The sequence below is a fragment of the Myxocyprinus asiaticus genome, chromosome 3 (assembly GCF_019703515.2).
Source record: "Myxocyprinus asiaticus isolate MX2 ecotype Aquarium Trade chromosome 3, UBuf_Myxa_2, whole genome shotgun sequence".
In the NCBI taxonomy this organism is placed as follows: domain Eukaryota; kingdom Metazoa; phylum Chordata; class Actinopteri; order Cypriniformes; family Catostomidae; genus Myxocyprinus; species Myxocyprinus asiaticus.
This window is the reverse complement of record NC_059346.1, coordinates 18,570,372-18,591,419: the sequence shown is the minus strand read 5'-3', so window position 1 is coordinate 18,591,419 and position 21,048 is coordinate 18,570,372. Positions and strand designations below refer to the sequence as shown.

The 21,048-nt window shown below is 38.9% G+C and overlaps 2 protein-coding genes across 3 annotated transcripts in view; both read left to right on the top strand.

Moving 5' to 3' along the window:
- Positions 1 to 3,131: 3,131 nt before the first annotated feature.
- LOC127419899 (pyruvate dehydrogenase E1 component subunit alpha, mitochondrial-like) lies at positions 3,132 to 18,508 on the top strand. 2 transcript variants are annotated; one of them, XM_051661712.1, is made up of 12 exons: positions 3,148 to 3,290; positions 4,062 to 4,082; positions 8,840 to 8,908; positions 10,819 to 10,992; positions 11,201 to 11,327; positions 11,448 to 11,539; positions 13,061 to 13,153; positions 13,360 to 13,515; positions 13,647 to 13,718; positions 14,517 to 14,584; positions 14,904 to 15,012; positions 17,207 to 18,508. In XM_051661712.1, exons 1-12 carry the CDS (start codon positions 3,234 to 3,236, stop codon positions 17,369 to 17,371), a joined length of 1,203 nt encoding a protein of 400 aa, XP_051517672.1. In that variant the 5' UTR covers positions 3,148 to 3,233; the 3' UTR covers positions 17,372 to 18,508. The 2 variants fall into 2 exon arrangements, with proteins under 2 accessions (XP_051517681.1, XP_051517672.1); XM_051661721.1 differs by lacking the exon at positions 4,062 to 4,082 and having other exon boundaries at positions 3,132 to 3,290.
- A 921-nt stretch (positions 18,509 to 19,429) lies between these two features.
- LOC127419890 (ribosomal protein S6 kinase alpha-3-like) overlaps positions 19,430 to 21,048 on the top strand; it is a 29,644-nt gene continuing 28,025 nt past the window's right edge. Inside the window, exon 1 of the mRNA XM_051661700.1 lies at positions 19,430 to 19,793. Within this exon, the coding sequence (XP_051517660.1) occupies positions 19,731 to 19,793 (63 nt within the window). The 5' untranslated portion in view covers positions 19,430 to 19,730. The remainder of the gene's footprint in view (positions 19,794 to 21,048) is intronic.

Here is a 21,048-nt window from a genome sequence, read left to right as displayed (position 1 = left end):
TCTTCGGTTTGCAAGCTTCACCCTTTTTCCTCCAAACATAATGATGGTCATTATGGTCAAACAGTTAAATGTTTGTTTCATCAGACCAGTGGACATTTCTCCAAAAAGTAAGATCTTTGTCCCCATGTACACTTGCAAACTGTAGCCTGGCTTTTTTATGGTGGGTTTGGAGCAGTGGCTTCTTCCTTGCTGAGCAGCCTTTCAGGTTATGTCGATATAGGACTTGTTTTACTGTGGATATAGATACTTGTCTACCTGTTTCCTCCAGCATCTTCACAAGGCCCTTTGCTGTTGTTCTGGGATTGATTTGCACTTTTCACACCAAGCACCAACTGGCACCAACAATCATGCCATGGTCCAAATCACTGAAATCATATTTTTCCCCATTCTGATGGTTGTGAGCATTACCTGAAGCTCCTGACCCATATCTGCCTGATTTTATTCACTGCACTGCTGCCACACGATAGGTTGATTAGATAATTGCATGGATGATTGTTGGTGCCAGATGGGCTGGTTTGAGTATTTCTGTAACTGCTGATCTCCTGGGATTTTCACACACAACAGTCTCTAGAATTTACTCAGAATGGTGCCAAAAACAAAAAACATCCAGTGAGGGGCAGTTCTGTGGATGGAAACGCCTTGTTGATGAGAGAGGTCAAAAGAGAATGGCCAGACTGGTTTGAACTGACGAAGTCTACGGTAACTCAGACCTATACAATATTAGGCAGGTGATTTTAATGTTGTGGCTGACCAATGCAGAGAGGAAAAGGAGATATCCATCCAAACCTATATAATTAAATGTGCATGCATAAGCTCTACCTTAAAAGTACACAAAGTCTCTGCAAAATTGGTTTTCGTGGGGCACCTCCGACTGTGTGAACAGTACTATTTAAGACATAAACAATTTTTTTTCATAGCAATAACTAATTCTAGCACTGAAGTATGTTTCATGAGTTGTGGGGCCATTTTACTCGTGATGTTCATGAGACATCTATTCTAGGGAAGTTGATTGGCTATGAGGCACCCTATTAACAAAAACACAGTCACATTCCCATGAAGGAAAAGATGTTTAGAGAGAACAAAAAGGTCTTATTTATACTTGTAAATGACATCCAGACCATTCTTGAATGCAGAAATTCTTGAAAACATAAAGAAACAGAACAGAACAGAATTCTACCTGAAGATTTCACTTATAATTAAAACAATACAGTTGAAGTCATAAGTTTACATACACCTTAGTCAAATCCATTTAAACTCAGTTTTTCACAATTCCTGACATTTAATCATAAAAAACATTCCCTGTCTTTGGTCAGTTAGGATAACTACTTTATTTTAAGAATGTGAAATGTCAGAATAATAGTAGAGAGAATTATATATTTCAGCTTTTATTTCTTTCATCACATTCCCAGTGGGTCAGAATTTTACATACACTTTGTTAGTATTTGGTATCATTGCCTTTAAATTCTTTAACTTGGGTCAAACTTTTTAGGTAGCCTTCCACAAGCTTCTCACAATAAGTTTCTGGAATTTTGGCCCAATCCTCCAGACAGAACTGGTGTTACTGAGTCAGGTTTGTAGGCCTCATTGCTCACATATGCTTTTTCAGTTCTGCCCACAAATTTTCTGTCAGACTGAGGTCAGGGCTTTGTGATGACCACTCCAATACCTTGACTTTGTTGTCCTTAAGGCATTTTGACACAACTTTGGAGGTATGCTTAGGGTCATTTTCCATTTGGAAGACCCATTTGCGGTTGGGATGGTGTTCTTCGGCTTGTTTCACTAGACCAGAGGACATTTCTCCAAATAGTAAGATCTTTGTCCCCATGTACACTTGCAAACTGTAGTCTGGCTTTTTAATGGCAGCTTTGGAGCAGTGGCTTCTTCCTTTCTGAGCAGCATTTCAGGTTAGGTCAATATAGGACTTGTTTTACTGTGGATATAGATCTTTGTCTACCTGTTTCCTCCAGCATCTTCACAAGGCACTTTGCTGTTGTTCTGGGATTGATTTGCACTTTTCGAACCAAACTACGTTCATCTCTAGGAGACAGAATGCGTCTCCTTCCTGAGCAGTATGATGGCTGTGTGGTCCCATGGTGTTTATATTTGTGTACTATTGTTTGTACAGATGAACATGGTATCTTCAGGTATTTGGAAATTGCTCCCAAGGATGAACCAGACTTGTGGAGGTCCACAATTTTTTTTTTTCTGAGGCCTTGGCTGATTTCTTTTTGATTTTCCCATGATGACAAGCAAAGAGGCACTGAGTTTGAAGGTAGGCCTTAAAATACATCCACAGGTACACCTCCAATTCAGTACACCTCCAATCAGAAGCTAATTGACTAGTTGCCTAAAGGCTTGACATAATTTTCTGGAGTTTTTCCAAGCTGCTTATAGGCACAGTTAACTTAGTGTATGTAAACTTCTGACCCACTGGAATTGTGATATAGTCAATTAAAAGTGAAACAATCTGTCTGTAAACAATCGTTGAAAAAATTACTCATGTCATGCACAAAGTAGATGTCCTAAACGACTTGCCAAAACTATAGTTTGCTAATATTAAATATGTGGAGTGGTTAAAAATGAGTTTTAATGACTTCAACCTAAGTGTATGTAAACTTCTGACTTCAACTGTAAGTAAATCAAAAATATAATACAGAGTGGTCAACAGTGATGAAGGGAATTAAGGACGCTAGAAAGAGTTGAACAAGTAGACAATGATGTGTCTATGAAAAGTAATCTAGTCACTGAACATTATATAAAAAAGAAATACTTAATATCCCTGCATACATTTCAAGTATTACCAAGTACACTGATAACATGAATGCATAGATACATGATTACAGAAATTCAGATACATTAATAAGATTTCATAAATGATAATAAATGATGGATATGTATCATAACATCAAGAATATACCATAAGCAGTAGAAGTAAATAAAAACATATTTTATTAATGCATCCGAAAATAAATTACTATACATTTTTGATAACTCCGTTATATAACACCTGATCCCACACATCGGGAACATTAGTAGAGTGCTCCATTCAGTAGTCAGACACCAGCTGCAGGACTGAGATTCACTGGTCTTATTTCTAGTAGTGTGTGCTTTGGCCAGCAGAGGGCATTTTTTCCAACTGAATGTGCAGCGAATCTGCAGTGGGTGTAAACCTCGTTAGCTGGGCGTTGAGGACTGAAGGAAATCATTTTTCTGGTTAGCTGTGGGTGAATAGCATGAGAAAGATGCTAACCATCATATCTAACGTTCTCAGGGGCAGCGCTAGCAGGAACGTAAGTATTTCCCCCTTAAATCATAATTACTTAGTTAATGTTGAGGAAAGCCAGATGTACGGCTGTTTAACGGCTAGCGAAGCGCAGTCATGCCATGTTGACCTTGCGGGGTACACAAGGCCCGGTTGACATCCTGCTTGACTGCTGTAAATGGTCATAAATGTTTGCGCTGATTATTTAATGTGAATCAATGCGCTCTTATTATTTCATTATAAATGTAAATATAGTCAGTTATCTGAATCTCTCTATTTGTCTAGAGTGATTTAGCTTGGCTAACTAGCTAAGCCTGCCACTATAATGGTAATGTCTAAAACTGGTTCGTCAAGTTACAAGCTGCCATACGAGTAACAATATAATATAACTTTGCAGCATGAGATTTGGAACGATATATTATACATAAAATGGTTGGTTTAAGAACTAATCTGTCAGTAATAAAAGGTGACACCCCCTCATTGAGAGAGGCAGTCTTTTACCATTCTTTTACTGGTTGCAGATATCCAGATGGCTTCTCTTTTACGCAACATTTAGACATCAGAAGAGCCTAAGTCTGATTCTGATTAATGAATGTTAATCTGTTTGAGTAAATAAGGCCTGAATAGTTACCTATATATAAGGTCAATTTCGATGACAGATGACACCATGAAATCAATGTCACTGTTTTCCTGGGATCAAAGAAGTGGAAGCTCATAATACAAGATTTGTTGCCACAATTAAATGAATGGCTCTCTTTTTCTTTCTATCTCTCGCTTTCTTATTGGCTGCCTATATAAGGGTGCCGAACTGGTATCAGAGGTAAGATGTGGTACTTTTATAAATATGTTATATGCTTGTGTCATCTGTTCTGTTTTTTTCCTCCAGTTTGTATTTCATCTTTGGTTGGGGGGTTGAACTATTTAACACATGCTTCTGTTATCTGGTCTGTGCATTAATGCTCATATGATCATATATTATGGCTGATTTAGTTTGCTGTGGTGTGGGCTAGGAGGGAATTATTCTGCTCTATTTGCTACTACCTGCAGCTGTTTACCCAAGCCCATTACAGCTTCTCTCATCATTTTTATAACACACACACTCACGTACTGTAAGTTACGAGCACTCCCAGTGTTATTATAGAAAATACCCATTTTCCTCAGGTGGTTTTACCTTGTTTAGGTCAAATAATGATGTTTGTCGAAAATTGAGATTTGTTGGGGTGGTCGGGTTTTTTTTTTTATTTGATCTGTCAGGGAATTGCCAGCTATAGTTTAATTATTGCCTGTGAGAAGCTTAACTTAGGTGGTCATACATTAGCTTAGATCAGTAGTGTTTCCTCCGAGGGGGCAAGGGAGGCAGCGCCGCCTCAAATTCAGATGAGAAAAATAATCGACCGTACATACTCAAAACGTGCTCAAAAGTTTGCATAACCTGTCAGAAATTGTGAAATTTTGGCATTGATTTTGAAAATATGACTGATCATGCAAAAAAAACTGGCTTTTATTTAAGGATAGTGATCATATGAAGCCATTTATTATCACATAGTTGTTTGGCTCCTTTTTAAATCATAATGTTAACAGAAATCACCCAAATGGCCCTGATCAAAAGTTTACATACCCTTGAATGTTTGGCCTTGTTACAGACACACAAGGTGACACACACAGGTTTAAATGGCAATTAAAGGTTAATTTCCCACACCTGTGGCTTTTTAAATTGCAATTAGTGTCTGTGTATAAATAGTCAATGAGTTTGTTAGCTCTTATGTGGATGCACTGAGCAGGTTAGATGCTGAGCCATGGGGAGCAGAAATGAACTGTCAAAAGACCTGCGTAACAAGGTAATGGAACTTTATAAAGATGGAAAAGGATATAAAAAGATATCCAAAGCCTTGAAAATGCCAGTCAGTACTGTTCAATCACTTATTAAGAAGTGGAAAATCTGGGGATCTCTTGATACCAAGCCAAGGTCAGGTAGACCAAGAAAGATTTCAGCCACAACTGCCAGAAGAATTGTTCGGGATACGAAGAAAAACCCACAGGTAACCTCAGGAGAAATACAGGCTGCTCTGGAAAAAGACAGTGTGGTTGTTTCAAGGAGCACAATACTTGTTGACCCCTCTCCAAACATAGCGCTTATGGTTGTGACCATAAAGCTCTATTTTGGTCTCATCACTTCAAATTATAGTGTGCCAGAAGCTGTGAGGCGATTCAAGGTGTTGTCGGGCATAATGTAACCGGGCTTTTTTGTTGCATTGGTGAGGTAAATGCTTCTTTCTGGCAACTCGACCATGCAGCTAATTTTTGTTCAAGTATCGTTGTATTGTGCTCCTTGAAACAACCACACCGTCTTTTTCCAGAGCAGCCTGTATTTCTCCTGAGGTTACCTGTGGGTTTTTCTTCGTATCCCGAACAATTCTTCTGGCAGTTGTGGCTGAAATCTTTCTTGGTCTACCTGACCTTGGCTTGGTATCAAGAGATCCCCGAATTTTCCACTTCTTAATAAATGATTGAACAGTACTGACTGGCATTTTCAAGGCTTTGGATATCTTTTTATATCCTTTTCCATCTTTATAAAGTTCCATTACCTTGTTACGCAGGTCTTTTGACAGTTCATTTCTGCTCCCCATGGCTCAGCATCTAACCTGCTCAGTGCATCCACATAAGAGCTAACAAACTCATTGACTATTTATACACAGACACTAATTGCAATTTAAAAAGCCACAGGTGTGGGAAATTAACCTTTAATTGCCATTTAAACCTGTGTGTGTCACCTTGTGTGTCTGTAACAAGGCCAAACATTCAAGGGTATGTAAACTTTTGATCAGGGCCATTTGGGTGATTTCTGTTAACGTTATGATTTAAAAAGGAGCCAAACAACTATGTGATAATAAATGGCTTCATATGATCCCCATGGCTCAGTATCTAGCCTGCTAGGTGCATCCACGTGAGAGCTAACAAACTCATTGACTATTTATACACAGACACTAATTGCAATTTTATTTTGCATGATCAGTCATATTTTCAAAATCAATGCCAACATTTCACAATTTCTGCCAGGGTATGTAAACTTTTGAGCACAACTGTAACTGAAACAAATATTACAACATGTGAGCTCAAATAACGTGTATAGCAGTCATATTTCTAAAATTACAACTACATGTGAGACGAGGCAATGACTCAACTTTTATTTGATAGGTCATTAACCTGTTCGTTCATCAATGCAATAATACCCAGCCCATCTATTATGCTTGCAGTGGATCTACAGATCGCAGTGAACGGAGTGAACTGGTGGAAGCGGGCGAACTATTACAGAATAAACAAAAAAACCGACACAGACAACACCACTTCTGGTCACATCAGAATCAAAATGAATTTGAAATGACTTGAAATAGAACATAAAATCGTTTATGAGTGAGCTGGTTTTACTTCACCTCTGTTCATTTAAGGTGCACCTCTGTGCCATCATGACACATGTGGTGCTTACCGAAGAGTAAATGATCCGAAGATGACTTAAAAATACTAGTCGGACAACAATTAATATTAACAGATACATGAAATATGCTCTTTGCTGTATAATTGTAAGTATTATTTTTGAAACAATGTAAAAAAAATAAAATAGAATGTATAAACATACTTTTTTTTATTTGACTTGGTTTAACAAATTGTCTATTTATATGAGCATCCAAAACATTAGAGTATGCTTGTTAATATTATAAGTTAAAAGGTATTCCATATCCCTTCCCATATAGAAATCTGATAAATGGCAATGAACATTTTAACTATAGTTAATATATTTGGCCATACATATTCAAATTCCTCTTTGATTTGGGAAAATATGTTTTATATATATATATATATATATATATATATATATAGGTCTCGGGACACCTGAAAGTTGCCTTGGAGATGTCTTTGTAAATTCCTTTAGAATCTGACCCTCTGGAGTGACCTGTTTGTGCTTGCCCTTCTTTTACAGTCCTCCACTTGCCAGGCCGTTTTGCAGCTCCTGGCGGTCCAGGGAGAATATGCTAATTTGACTGCTCCATATGACCCAGACCCCCCTTTGCGCTTAAAAGATCCACACTTAACCTCACAGTCTCCAGTACCCCTTTCTGACACTAAACCAAGTACTACAGCTTCCCTTCTGTCAGCAAAGATGCCCGTCAACACTACAACTGCCCCAGAACTTCTTACATACACAAATATGCCAGAATCGTCCCTAGAATGCATAGCTTTTGGACATGCGGCCAGTGGCCAGCCCACATCAGAGATGGCGCCAAATGATGTACCTCTGACAGATGCAGTTTCCTCAGAGGCTTTAGCTCCAGAAATAAACTGCACAGAGCCTGTAATTTCTAGTCGTTTGGCAACTGCCCCATTAGCTTCTACTGAAGAATTATGTATCGATCCTCCTATTAAAGAAAAAAGATTAGTCATAGAATCTGAGATAGCTTCCAAAACTGCAGACAAACTTATCTTAGACCATGTTTCATCCAAACCCATATTCGAAGAGATAGTCCAACCCACTATTGAGGACACCATTCCAGAACCTGTTTCAGACCATATTCCTCCTTCACCTGCTTTAATTGCAGTCAAGTTGCCTGTTAACTCAGCCCCCCACCCAGCAGAGTTAACCCCTGCTGTGGCTAACAGCAGTGCCAATGTTACCAGCACAGACCCCCTCATGTCCAATTGTCCCCCACCAGCCAGAAGCCTCCTGTGCCCTGATAATTCCTTCCCACAACACCCAGAGAACATCCACAGCCTGGCTGAAGAGACTCCCTTATCAGAGCCACAGCTTGCTGTGAGTACTGGCAGCCCCTATACTTAAATTAGACATTCGTCTCTCATACACACAGCCTAACATAACTTAAACCCTCCCGCTACCCCACCTAATGGAGTCTTGCATGCCCCCTCTCATTTACTTTGAGCACTGAGCACTTGGACAATGTTACGAAAGTCTCTCCGAACTTACTCTGAATGCTTCGGCCGATGACTGTTTGATCACTTAAGATACTAAAACAGATTTTCGTTCAATACACTTTTCTCATTCTTTGTCTGTTACATTCATAACGCAAAATATCTTGAAGTGTTCAGCATGTTGCCGCACCTTGTACGTTTAATAGTTACAGGTTGATTTCTCTTGATAAAGAAGTGCTTGATGTGCATCAGTTTTCCACATCCAAACCAATGATCAAAGAAATGTGCAAAGCTACTGCAGATGATGCTGTGCACTGCGTCAGTGTCTTAGGCCTGTGTTTTCATTTAGGGTATTATATTTGGGATTAGTTGGTATTTGTTCACAGGGTTGTTGAATCTTATGTTTATGATAATTTTTACACTGGTGGTGTAGGTCAGATTATTGCAGATAAAGCTTTTCTATTTTCTCTGAGCTTGCTTCTTGCTTCAGACAGATCACTTTTGATCAGGGTTTTTTAACATACAAGTTCTGTTTAGAGGTGTATATGCTTGTTTCCATTCCAAATTTGTGTTACCATCTCTGTATATCAGAGTTCCTACATACATGTATTTTTAAAAAAAAAATTTATTGTTCTTTTTGTGTTTGTTTTTTAATAGGGAGCAAGAGTGGTGGTATCAGCCAGGACCTATGCAGACTTCACCCCTCAGGCCACTTTTGACATTAAGGTAAGTCTTATTAGTTCAGCAGATACATAATGTATAAAAATTTGAAAATAAAATATTAAGTAGTATTTTATGCAATAGTTTTAAGTTGGTTTATCATTGCAGTTAGGGATGTAACGGTATCATGTTTTCATTGTATACCACGGTTTTAAAAAGAGACTGTTATGAAACCGTTGACATTTATAATTTACAATATTGCATTGACAGTATTACTTTGATTTTTTTGGTTTAAAATCCAAGTAAAGGAATAAAAGTTTCCATTGTAAATATAAGTTAAATTAAGAGAGAATCGGCTACATTTGCACAGCATCATATCAATTTGATCAAATACATTTCTAACTTTCTACATCCTCCTGTTTCACTAAACCGTCACTTCATTTTAAAAGCCACACGTGTGAACTGCACGGCAGAGAGAGAAGTGTCAAAGCCTGAACATTTATTTTCCCCTGCCAAGCGGCTGAAGTCCAGGTTGTGGGAATATAGCGGTAGACGCATTTTAAAGTGGCCAATTCAGAATATTTTGCCTCTACAAAAGTACTTTATGCAACCAGTTTAAATATTCTGTCCAACATAACATTATTTTTCTAACAAACTCTACATTTCATCACACTTGTAGGAAAAATTCAGTCAGTGAACTGGATAATTAATGCACAGCATAGAGGGTTCAAATATCAGAAAATATTCACAGATAGACAGTCTCTAATGTTTATGAATGAATAGAATACAACAAGCACACTGTTTTAGTCACAGACTAATAGCTAGCATAGAGTTATAAAGCATAGAGATCTGTATTTCCTGAGGTAATTTAGTCTTCATAACTGAGCGTGTCTGACTTTTGTGTATTTTTTGTGAAGGTTATCGTATCGTGAACATTTCATATCGTTACACCCCTAATTGCATCACAATATTTTGTGCACTTTACTGTATTTTACTTATTCATTTTTATTTATTTTTTTTTATATTCAAATTAGATGGTTTACACCATGGCTCCATTTACACCTTGCTTTTAAATGCATTAAATATCCTGATAGTATCTGGATATTCATAAGCTGGATTGCATTTACATCTTGCAATCAAATGCATCTCCACTGTGATTGGATAGAGATCAAAGTTACCTGTGCAAAATGGAAAACACTACTTGCATATTACATCAGAGGCTTTGGTAACAAGTCTTTTAGTGAATAAAAAAATAAAATATGGATCATTCAAATGCTTTCCATCAACATTTGACTGTCAGGGATTTTCTTTATTGAACAATTATTTGCGGCCGCCAAAGTTAAATTTCGGGTCTCCGAAGCAAATTTAACTATATTCATCTAACGTTCAGCCAAATGTGCTTCTCATATTGCACAACGGAAGCCTGGTTTCATGTGAGTTCAGTGCAAGCCGCCTATTGTGATATGTAAGCGAGTGGGGATTTGAGGTGAGAGACGAGATATTCCAAGTGTATTCCAATGGAATAATTCATAGGAGATTGTTCGGGTGACAAGATTGCTGGACAGCAGTGTCTGTTGTGTTCTTCACCTTGCAATGGTAGAATACACAGAACAAGGAAAGAACCCACAACACAGCGCTTTAACAACTGATGACTGTAGCGCAACCACCTAATTAATTGCTTACAAAGTTGTATTCGGATAACAAAAATTTCCATTTATTTTGAATGTGGTCAGAATCTGTCCCTATCTTCCTCCGAATGTGGTTTCAGTGATCCTATCACGATGCAATCACAGTGCATCTTGGGTGCATTTACACCTGACATTTAATGTGGTCAACTGCTATACGATAGTGATCCTATCACCAAAAACGCATGTTGATAAAATGTAAATGGGACCAGTGAATACTGATAAAACATTGTTAATATATCTGAACAGACTATTTTTCATGTCTTTAATACATGTCTCTGTTTTTGGCAGAAATGTGATTTGCACAAGCTGGATGAGGGCCCACCCCTGAAGGCCGTGCTTACAAGAGAGGAGGGGCTTCAGTACTACCGCACCATGCAGACCATGAGACGTATGGAGCTCAAAGCTGATCAGCTCTACAAGCAAAAGATCATTAGAGGCTTCTGTCACCTTTATGATGGACAAGTGAGTCAAAAAACTTGCATAGAAATAAACTTTACAAGCAGAAAATGACCAGCAGCTCTCTCTGTTGTAAACACACACAAACCCACTAGATTTGTCTGTAGAAAATTCTCAAGTTAAATGTTATATGTTTTCATTTGTAAGTAATTCGTAATTGGTGAAAATGTGAAGGAGACTTAAATACTTACATGTACATTATGTCTTCAAACAGGAAGCATGTGCTGTGGGTATTGAGGGAGGTATTAATCTAACAGATCATCTTATCACAGCCTACCGTGCCCATGGGTACACTCTTACTAGAGGGGGCACCGTTCGTGAGATCATGGCTGAACTCACAGGTGAGGACAACAAAACGAAGAAGTGTAGTTTCTGGAAGACAACTGTTTATGCTAACAGTTTTGTTCAAATTATTCCTTTTTTCTACATTACTTTTCTATGTGTCTGTATCTCTCCATCAGGTCGTAGAGGAGGTATTGCGAAAGGAAAGGGAGGGTCTATGCACATGTACACTAAACACTTCTATGGAGGAAATGGAATTGTGGGAGCTCAGGTATTTTAAATGAATCATTACACTCAAAGACAAGGGTCTTCAACAGGGGGTCCGCGGTGGTACCGCAGGGGGTCTGCAAATTATTGTTTGATCCATTGGCAATCGTAATAATCAAACACACGAGCGATAGTGAGAGAGAGGAGTATGTATTTTAATCCAACGACATGTTGAGGTCCTGTGCAGCTGCATGCCAAATCTTAACGTGTAACCAAACAGTGCTAGTCAGCAGAAGCGCACAGCCCAGACAAACCATTTGTGTGACCACTGCTCATCACAAGCCGCTCAAAGCGTGACACCCATCAGGTTCAGCAGCACTGCAGAAGTGGGTTACGTAAGGAAATGCTTTGCGTTGATCGCGCTGTGCGGTTGAGCAGATGACAGCCAACGGTTTATTTTATTATTAGTTGCTTTTTGCTTTCAGAACAATAGCCTACTTGCCTGGTGTAAATAGTTACCACTGAGATTATCAAGCTGTCATATATGATCCTTAACATTCCACACACACAAGACGGTGACTCTCAAATCAATATAATTAAAGCTGCACTCAAGTCAGTGTTTTGCTCATTGCAAAGTTTTACTCCTAATGAAATTTTAATTTTAAAATGTATATCTAAAATTGATCACTCACATGAGATGAAAACTCCATATTTGTGACCTTATAAAATGTGTTTTATTCTGCATGGACAGGGTCTGTCTGTTTTTCTGTCTGTCTGTCTATCTATCTGTCTTTTTATTTCTTTTTGGAAGAGGGTTGGAACAGTGATTAACAAGGAAAATTTAAAATATCACTTCATGTCAAAAATGTTGCAGACCCCTTCTGTACACCTTGCTGAAATGACCAGCGAAAACCAGCCTAAGCTGGTTGGCTGGTTTTAGCTGGTCGCCCAGCCTAGCTAGGCTGGTAATTTAGCTTGTTTCAGAGGGGTTTTGAACACTTTTTAGCTGGTCAGGCTGGGAGATCAGCTAAGACTAGCCTGACCAGCTAAGATCAGCACGACCAGTCTGACCAGCTAAGGGCAGCTTAGACCAGCCTGACCAGCTAAAAAAAGTGTTCAAAACCCCTCTTAAACCAGCCTGACCAGCTAAATCCAGCCAACCCGATTATGCTTGTTTTAGCTAGTCTTTTCAGCAGGGCAGCATTTAATGATTATATTAATAGAATAATGTGGTTGTATCATACACGTTTTTATAAGCATAAAACGCAACACTCAATTTTATACAATATGTAATGGGGGTCCTGGCTTGGTCTCTCTACCCACCATGGGGTCCTTGACCTGAAAATGGTTAAAGACCCTGCTCTAAGATGTTCTTAGAACTTCATTGATGCTTATGTAGTCCTTAAAAATTATATAAACATATCAAATGTATATATTGTGATGTTCAGGAATATATATCAAGCATCTTGGCAAGACCAATGATCTCAATTTTTCTTGAATGTAAAAATATGGAAGGGAGTGACGAAAGAGCTGGTGTAAACAGTTTAGTTGATCTGTATCAACATTTGACACACTTGTATTCCAGGTGCCTCTTGGCGCAGGTGTAGCATTGGCCTGCAAATACCAGGGCAACAATGAGCTGTGTGTCTGTCTTTATGGTGATGGTGCTGCAAATCAGGTAAATCTCACCTCACTTCCAAGTAATCATTCATCAACCCCATTGCAGGTCCAAATGATTAATTTGGCCGCTTTATCTGCCTTCTGTGCATAGTCCTTATACTTCATTACTCTGCTTTATATGCATTTGAACAACTTGTATGATGATGTGTATGTAGCTTTGGTTCTATAGGGAGTTTTCTACACACTTTTGCACTGTTTCTGCAGGGTCAGATCTTTGAGACGTATAACATGGCATCTCTGTGGAAGTTGCCCTGCATATTCATTTGCGAGAATAACAAATATGGCATGGGTACTTCTGTGGAGAGAGCAGCTGCTAGCACTGACTACTACAAGAGAGGAGATTTCATCCCTGGATTGAGGGTAGGATACGCACATTGATGTCACAGGAAGGGCTTTTTTTAGTCATGTAATGAATTGAACTTTGCATGTGATCTTGTCAGAAATGGCTCTTTATGTCAGAATGTCTCTTTACCTGATCTCTCACTATGTAGGTGGATGGCATGGATGTCCTTTGTGTGAGGGAGGCCACCAAATTTGCCGCCGACCACTGCAGATCAGGAAAAGTGAGCTCTGGTTGATTTTAATTGGATGGAAAAACCTGATTGTTTACTTTATCTCAGCTTTGTTAGGATGCTTGATATTTTAAATACTTGTCATTTATCAGATGTGTTTTATCCAAATCAGGGCACAATTCACTAATTATATGGACAATGCCAAAGTGACAACTTTATGATAAATGCCTAGCTGAGTGGTTATTAAAAATATTCCCTTCTCAGAACCTTAACCTCTAAGTTCCCACTTCTTGATTACAGCAAAAGCAGATGAATATTCTATATGGGTACGGAAATTCTATATATTAGTTATAAAGAAACAAAAATATGTATTTTTTTTATTTTATTTTTTTATTTTTTATTTTTCACCCAATTTGGAATGCCCAATTCCCAGTGCGCTTTTAAGACCTTGTGGTTGCGTAGTGATTCGCTTCAATCCGGGTGGTGGAGGATGAATCCCAAGTACCTCCGTGTCTGAGACCATCAACCCGCGCATCTTATCACGTGGCTTATTGAGACATAGCGCCTGTGGAGGCTTCACGCCATCCACCGCGGCATCCGCGCTCAACTCGCCACATGCCCTACCGACAACGAACCACAGTATAGCAACCACGAGGAGGTTACCCCATGTGACTCTACCCTCCCTAGCAACCGGGCCAATTTGGTTACTTAGGAGACCTGGCTAGAGTCACTCAGCATGCCCTGGGATTCGAACTAGCGAACTCCAGGGGTGGTAGCCAGTGTCTTTTTACCACTGAGCTACCCAGGCCCAACACAGAAATAAAATGTTAACTGAAACTTATTACTCAGGGTCCCATTTTGATGGAGCTGCAGACCTATCGTTACCATGGACACAGTATGAGTGACCCAGGAATCAGGTAATAATATCTCATCTCATCTAAAACTATAATTGCTCTGAGCCTTGCATAGCAACCAGCAGGTTTCCTTGATATCTATGTAAATATATTAAGTAAGAATAAAAGATTCAAGAGGTCGTCATAATTTCAAACTCCTAAAACCCTTCACTGTTTAAACTGTGAAACTCAACTCGCATGGCTTGAACTATTCCGACTATACCTCAGTATTACTGCTGTATCTCTGGTGTCCTACTATGTACCTAATGCTACTTTCTGTTAATGTCCCTCACCATAAGTGACAGCACAACATTTGCTCTTCTTATCCACTGTATTTGCATAGTTACCGCACACGTGAGGAGATCCAGGAGGTGCGCAGTAAGAGTGACCCCATCTCAATGCTGAAGGATCGCATGCTAAGCAACAACATGGCAAGTGTGGAGGAACTTAAGGTGAGAATGCATAAAGCCCAAATTATACTTCGGTTTTGACGCAAACGCAAGCCTTTCAAAATATACTTAATTTGACCATGTAGGCATACACAGGCGGTTGGCACATGGCGGGTTACGACTGATATGATATACTGGACTATTTCTCCTCAGGAGTTTAGACACATAAAGGTGTCTTTATATTCCTTCAGACTTGAGTTATACAAATGCAGGTATCTCCTGGCCTCCCCAAACATGCGCTCTTGACCTGCACATCCACTGTTGTTTCCACATTCGTCTCCTGTTTTTTTTTAGCAGTGATTACATCTTGTAGCGCAGGGGTACTCGGTAGGCAGACTCCGGTCCGGATCCGGACCGAAGGACAATTAAATCCGGACCGAGCTCTGAAACTTTGTGCTAGTTATCTGACACCTGGGTAAGTGATTGTGTAAGCATACGTGTATACACGCACGGAGCGGGAATAAATAGCGTTCAGCCTAGTGAGAAATATTTCTCTCTAGATCGGGAACAAAGTGTGTCCAGCACTATGCACTTTATTCCTTAGGGTTGAATTCTCTTGCTTTATTCCTGCTCCACGCGCGTTGTCTCTCTCCTCGCTAGAGACATGGGGCACCGCATAAAGCCTAATTTACTGTACGTATGAGTTGCAGGTGAGGTTATTTTAACAACAGTAGTGGAGACACCGCTACAGATACTGGCATCTTCGCTTAAACACTGCAGAAAACAAAAAGTAAGCAAAGTGAAACTATCTTCATCTGTCTGATATGTGATTCAGGCGGTTCAGCTAAGTCAGGTTTGTGTCAGAGCAAGTTAACCTGCCGCCTTTAGACTATAACGTTTTTTCCATCTAGATTTAGCTTTATTAATCAGCATGTTATGAGCTTTTCATAATAAACAAACAGATTTTTGTTCTAATTTTGTGAAAATTAATCAGAGATGTCATCATGGTAAGGAAAGCCTATTTATATTTAAATTTATCAAACAGCTATTTAATGCTTCACTGTTGTAAATGTAAATTGTTTGTTGTTAGTAGATTCTCACTTTAAGGAAAATAGACAAATGGTCATTCAGACTTTTACATTTTTATACATTTTCTTTCAGGGGACACCCCTGAACCCACAGTATTATTTTATCTGTCAAAAGGCCTCCTGTGTCCCATACATAGGTATAGATTCTGAATGTAAAAATATTTCTACACAAAAACTGTACTGCTGTCACTCAGCTTCAAAATGAACTGTTGATCTTATCTTTTAATATTCATATCCAAGTGCCCTTGACTGAAGTCTTGATGAAATATTTTAATTTTTTGGTTGAAAAGATCTCCTAGACCCCACTACTTCAGCTGTCTCTGGGCCCCCAATGTCCTCATCAGGATTTTTTTTTTTTGTACAAGTACTATTGCTGCCAACGTAGCAAGTTATAAAAAACTATTAAAAAAAAGATGCATAATTTCCTAGCCATATAACTACTGACACCATGTAAGCGACATATTATTATCTGGACCTTTGCTGGGAAGGAAATGTAGAGACCGGACCTCTTGGAACTTTGAGTACCCCTGTTCCAGCGCTTTCTCGTGACAGCAATGGCTCAAATGTGAGTGTTGCCACCTTGTGGGCCCACTAATTAGTGCAAATATTTCGAGGTGCATGTGCAATCTGGGCATTTAAAAATCAGGCTGCGCGCTCAGTGCTCGAGCACTGTGCTAATGACGGAATTTGCGTCAAGCAAGCGTTCGCGTCTGACCGAAGTATATTTTGGACTTAAGCATGAGATCCCTCAATATACTGAATTAGGAAACATTTATGAATGTTTCAGTTGCGCTGTCTAGTATGGCCCTGTTTACACATGATATTAACATCTGTATTGGGTAATCTAATCACAAGTGGTCAGATGAGACACATCGATGAATTTCCTCTGACTTTGGTGCATCATACAAGCATTTTTGTAGTTGGCCATTTCTGCTACTTATAACTCATTGTGTGTGGATCTATGAATAATCACTTTGTCTGTGACTGTGTATAAACCACGATCTTCTGCTTCTCTGACATTTTACACTTATGTCAACATGTGGTTTTGTGATTGGATTGGAATTAAACATTGCACCCAGTCAGAGTCCTTATCCATTCATGCGGCTGTAATAAATATTTACAACAATAGAGATTTGCAACAACCATCTAATTGTGACACCTGTTTGCAGGAGATTGATGTTGAGGTAAGGAAGGAGATTGAGGATGCTGCTCAGTTTGCCACCACAGACCCTGAGCCTCCACTGGAGGATCTTTGCAACCACATCTTCTACAATGACCCTCCTTTGGAAGTGCGTGGCACCAACCCTTGGACCAAGCTCAAGTCCGTCAGCTAAACTATCTTCCATCATCCCAACTCCCCTCCTTTTCCGAACAGCTGACCATCTCCTGTTCAAGCGCACATCACAACAAAATACTATTGCCTTTAGTTGGCTATAGGTTTCATAGACACTGTTTTTTGGAAACCCAGCCAAATCTGTCCACCACATAGAGACCTTTTTTGACATTTAATCATTGCCTTGTTTTGTTGTCTTCATCATGATAAGTTCAGCCTAGCATAATTCCAATACAGTCTTCAGTACTTATTTTATAAAGGTTTCATTACTGAACTAAATGCAGTAAAATGTAAAACAAATAAAATACAACATAAATACATATTGGCAATGGGTGAGTGTAACTGATGGCATTTGGCTTGTAACTTTTGGTGCTTTTCAAGTGACCCCAATGTCTCTATTGCTTAGTGTCCATGCATTACAGACACCTCCCATCATTAAGCTGTATCAAAGTTCAGTCATTGCAGACATGCACACATACATCTCACTCTATATTGAGTGTGGTGTTGCTGCCAAATCATATCTTTCATCAAATTCTTTCAGCCCTACTTCCTATTAAACTGACCATAATTGTTGAAAGGGAAAGGTTTATTAATATTAATTAAATGTAAATCTATTTGATCACGTAAAGCATACAAAATAAATAAAAGTGTGTTATTTATGGGGTTTAAAATGGGAAGTGTTATTTTATTCTGTTGTATCTTGGAAAGCAAACAGGGCCCTACTAATATATATATATATATATAATGTTGGGCCTGAAAGCGCTTAAGCTATAACTATATCTGAAAACCAAGATGAGTAGGATTTTAAAAAGCAAAATCTCAATCATTTATTTAAAACAGGGTTTTTATGTATTTATTTTTAAAAAAAGCAATGATACTTGTGAATACAACTTCACTTTTGGTGATTCCAATGCATTAATGGTTGTTTTAATAGGGTTATTTAAAACACGTCTGTAGCTGGAAGATGATTTATTGCATTGGATGTTAGGATGCTGTTCAGGTTATGAAGAGGCATCAGGGTCACTGGTTAAGCCCTTTTGCCTTGTTGACCAGGATGAGTCAACAAAATCAGGCAATGGCTGTGTGATCCAATGTGGTGTTTTTATCATACGACTAAAAATAAATGTTTCCAAGACAATCTTTAGTTGTGATTTGATGACTTTATATTATCCCCCCTTTTGTTGTAGTTAAAATATATTATTGAATGCAAATTTTGATCAAAAAGAAAATACATTTAAGTTAACAGAAATGTAAAATCAGAAACCTCTTTGGTGCACGATCATAAAGTGCTTCTAGAAAATGGGACACAAAATAAAATGGGTCTCATGAAAAAGGAGAGCGTGAATAAAACACAATCCCCAAATCAGCTTTATGCTAAGCCCTTTGGCTGGATGTGTATGTGCCAGCTGTGGGATGGTGATTTCCCTTCCTTAGCTGTGTTTTGAGGAGCAAAGTAATCCAACTCAGTGTGCACTTGACTTAGATGTGTTACATTAGGAATCATGAACTAACAATGAATACTACTTTATAACAGCTTTATAAATCTTGGTTCATGTTCATTTATGAAAATACAATTGTTCATGTTAGTTATGCATTAACCTTTGTTTTAAAAATGTATTTGTATATGTTGAAATTAACATTAACCAAGATTAATAAGTGCTGTTGTTCATGTAAATTAATGTTGTTAACTAATGTTAACAAACACAATCCTATTGTAAAGTGTACTGTTATTTCTAAAGAGGAACTAAATTAGGTTTAATGATAAAATTATTTGAAGAAAGCCTAAAAGAGACAGATAGACTCTTCTACATAATGATAACAAATTAATCACAAAGATACGACCGAGAATGCTCCAATGTGCCCTAAAAATAGAGTTTAGACAGCTCCCCCACTGAATAGGCGATATGAAAATGGAATTTAAAACCACGCCACAATTTACAGACAGAGCTTATTTAAGTAAGCATTCATTAATCGACCAAATTTTTACCTGGGCACTAAAGTACGGGGTGGGTACCAGTGGATGGCAACGCTTCCCCTCTATGACGCGCGATGACGTTTCTTCCAGCCTCGTTCTGACAGCCAGGTGAACGGGACGACGACGCCATGTTGAGAGAGAACGGAAGTGAATCGTTCTGCTGTTAAAAACATACTTTGAATTTTTGTCAAAAGAATCTTTGAAGAGGAGGTGGACACTTGAAAAGTAAAGAGTAACCCACAACGCATTTGGGCCGGACTAGTCTTATATTCTACGCGCGAGATAGCGCTCATCCTGCTTGTGGGACTCTTTGTAGTGCAACTTTGTACTGACAGCGTAAAATCACTACACGGAGTGGTTGTAAGTTACAGTTCGGGACTTGAAGATGCCCCTGGCACAGTTTGCGGACCCTTGGAGGAAGTTGCCCGTGGGGCATGTGGAAAACGAGGTGAGCTGCATTGCGTTTACGAAATCGTTTGAAATCACAACTAATCCTTCAAGTAATCTTTGTGTCAAAGAGGAATGCTAGTGTACAGCCTTTTACATGCTTGCGAGGTGCTTGGGGAAATACAAGTCATACCTATACAAACACTTTACAACAATGTAAAACACTGGTTTCACATAAAAAGTTTGCGTTTTCATGCAAGCACTTCGCTACTTTTCGAACATGTTACTAAAATGCACAACCTGTTTACTCGTTCACGAGACCAATGTAAATCGACGTTAAAATGCAACAAAGGATGCAATATGTTTCTTTTGGATTTTTACTAATAACCATACTAGTGCCATGTAACTTGGAGCAGTTCGTAAAGCTTGAATATGCAAGCCACCAAAAAAGGTCCATGTCGAGGCAGGGCTTGACCAGACATGCACAGTGTGTTCAACTTGCATCGGGTTTCCCTATAATGGACATTTGCTAGGTTTAGTAGCTAGTTGAAGTTTGACTTGAGGACGACTTGGGTAATCAGCACAGGGTGGGGTACTGAGATTGTCTGATAGGCGGTGTCATAAAAACCTAGTGTGCTGCTTACCTAGACAGGATATTTGGGGAATCAAAGGTGCGTTTTTCAGTATGCTAGGTAGGTAGCTCAGTAAGTTTTGAGACACAACCAAGGTGTAGCTTTTGGCTGGGTCGCTGCGAAACATTCTTTTTGCATTCTAGACAGAATTCTGTCTGTTTGCCAACTAATTAAACGTTCATTATTCTTTTTCGCCTCAGGTGTCTTGCCGAATTTTGACTTCCTAGTATGGTTATGTTTAGGGGTAGGTGTAGGGGTGGCCTTTAGGGATAGGGACCAGTGATAATTGGTTAAGGTTAGGGGTGGGGGTAAGGGTTGGGCTTTAGGGATAGGGACCAATCAGGTAGCAGGGAGTCAGATTTCAGCACAATACCTGGATGTATCTGTCTGTATGTATTTAGATTTAGTGCATTACATTAAATTTTTAATAACTTTTTGTAAATCTAGCTAATCAAAAGTGAATGATCTGAACGAGAGATGTGCAGAGCATACCTCGGGTCTTTAGTGACCCGGGACCTCATCCAACCCCATGTACCTCATCCATTTTTTTGGAGTTATGCCCACACCTCTTTAGTATACCTTTATCTTATGAATAGTGTAACAAGAAAAAAATAAAAAATCTATATACAATACTGTGCAGAATTCTTAGGCACATAAGATATTTCACAAAAGCATTTGTCTTAA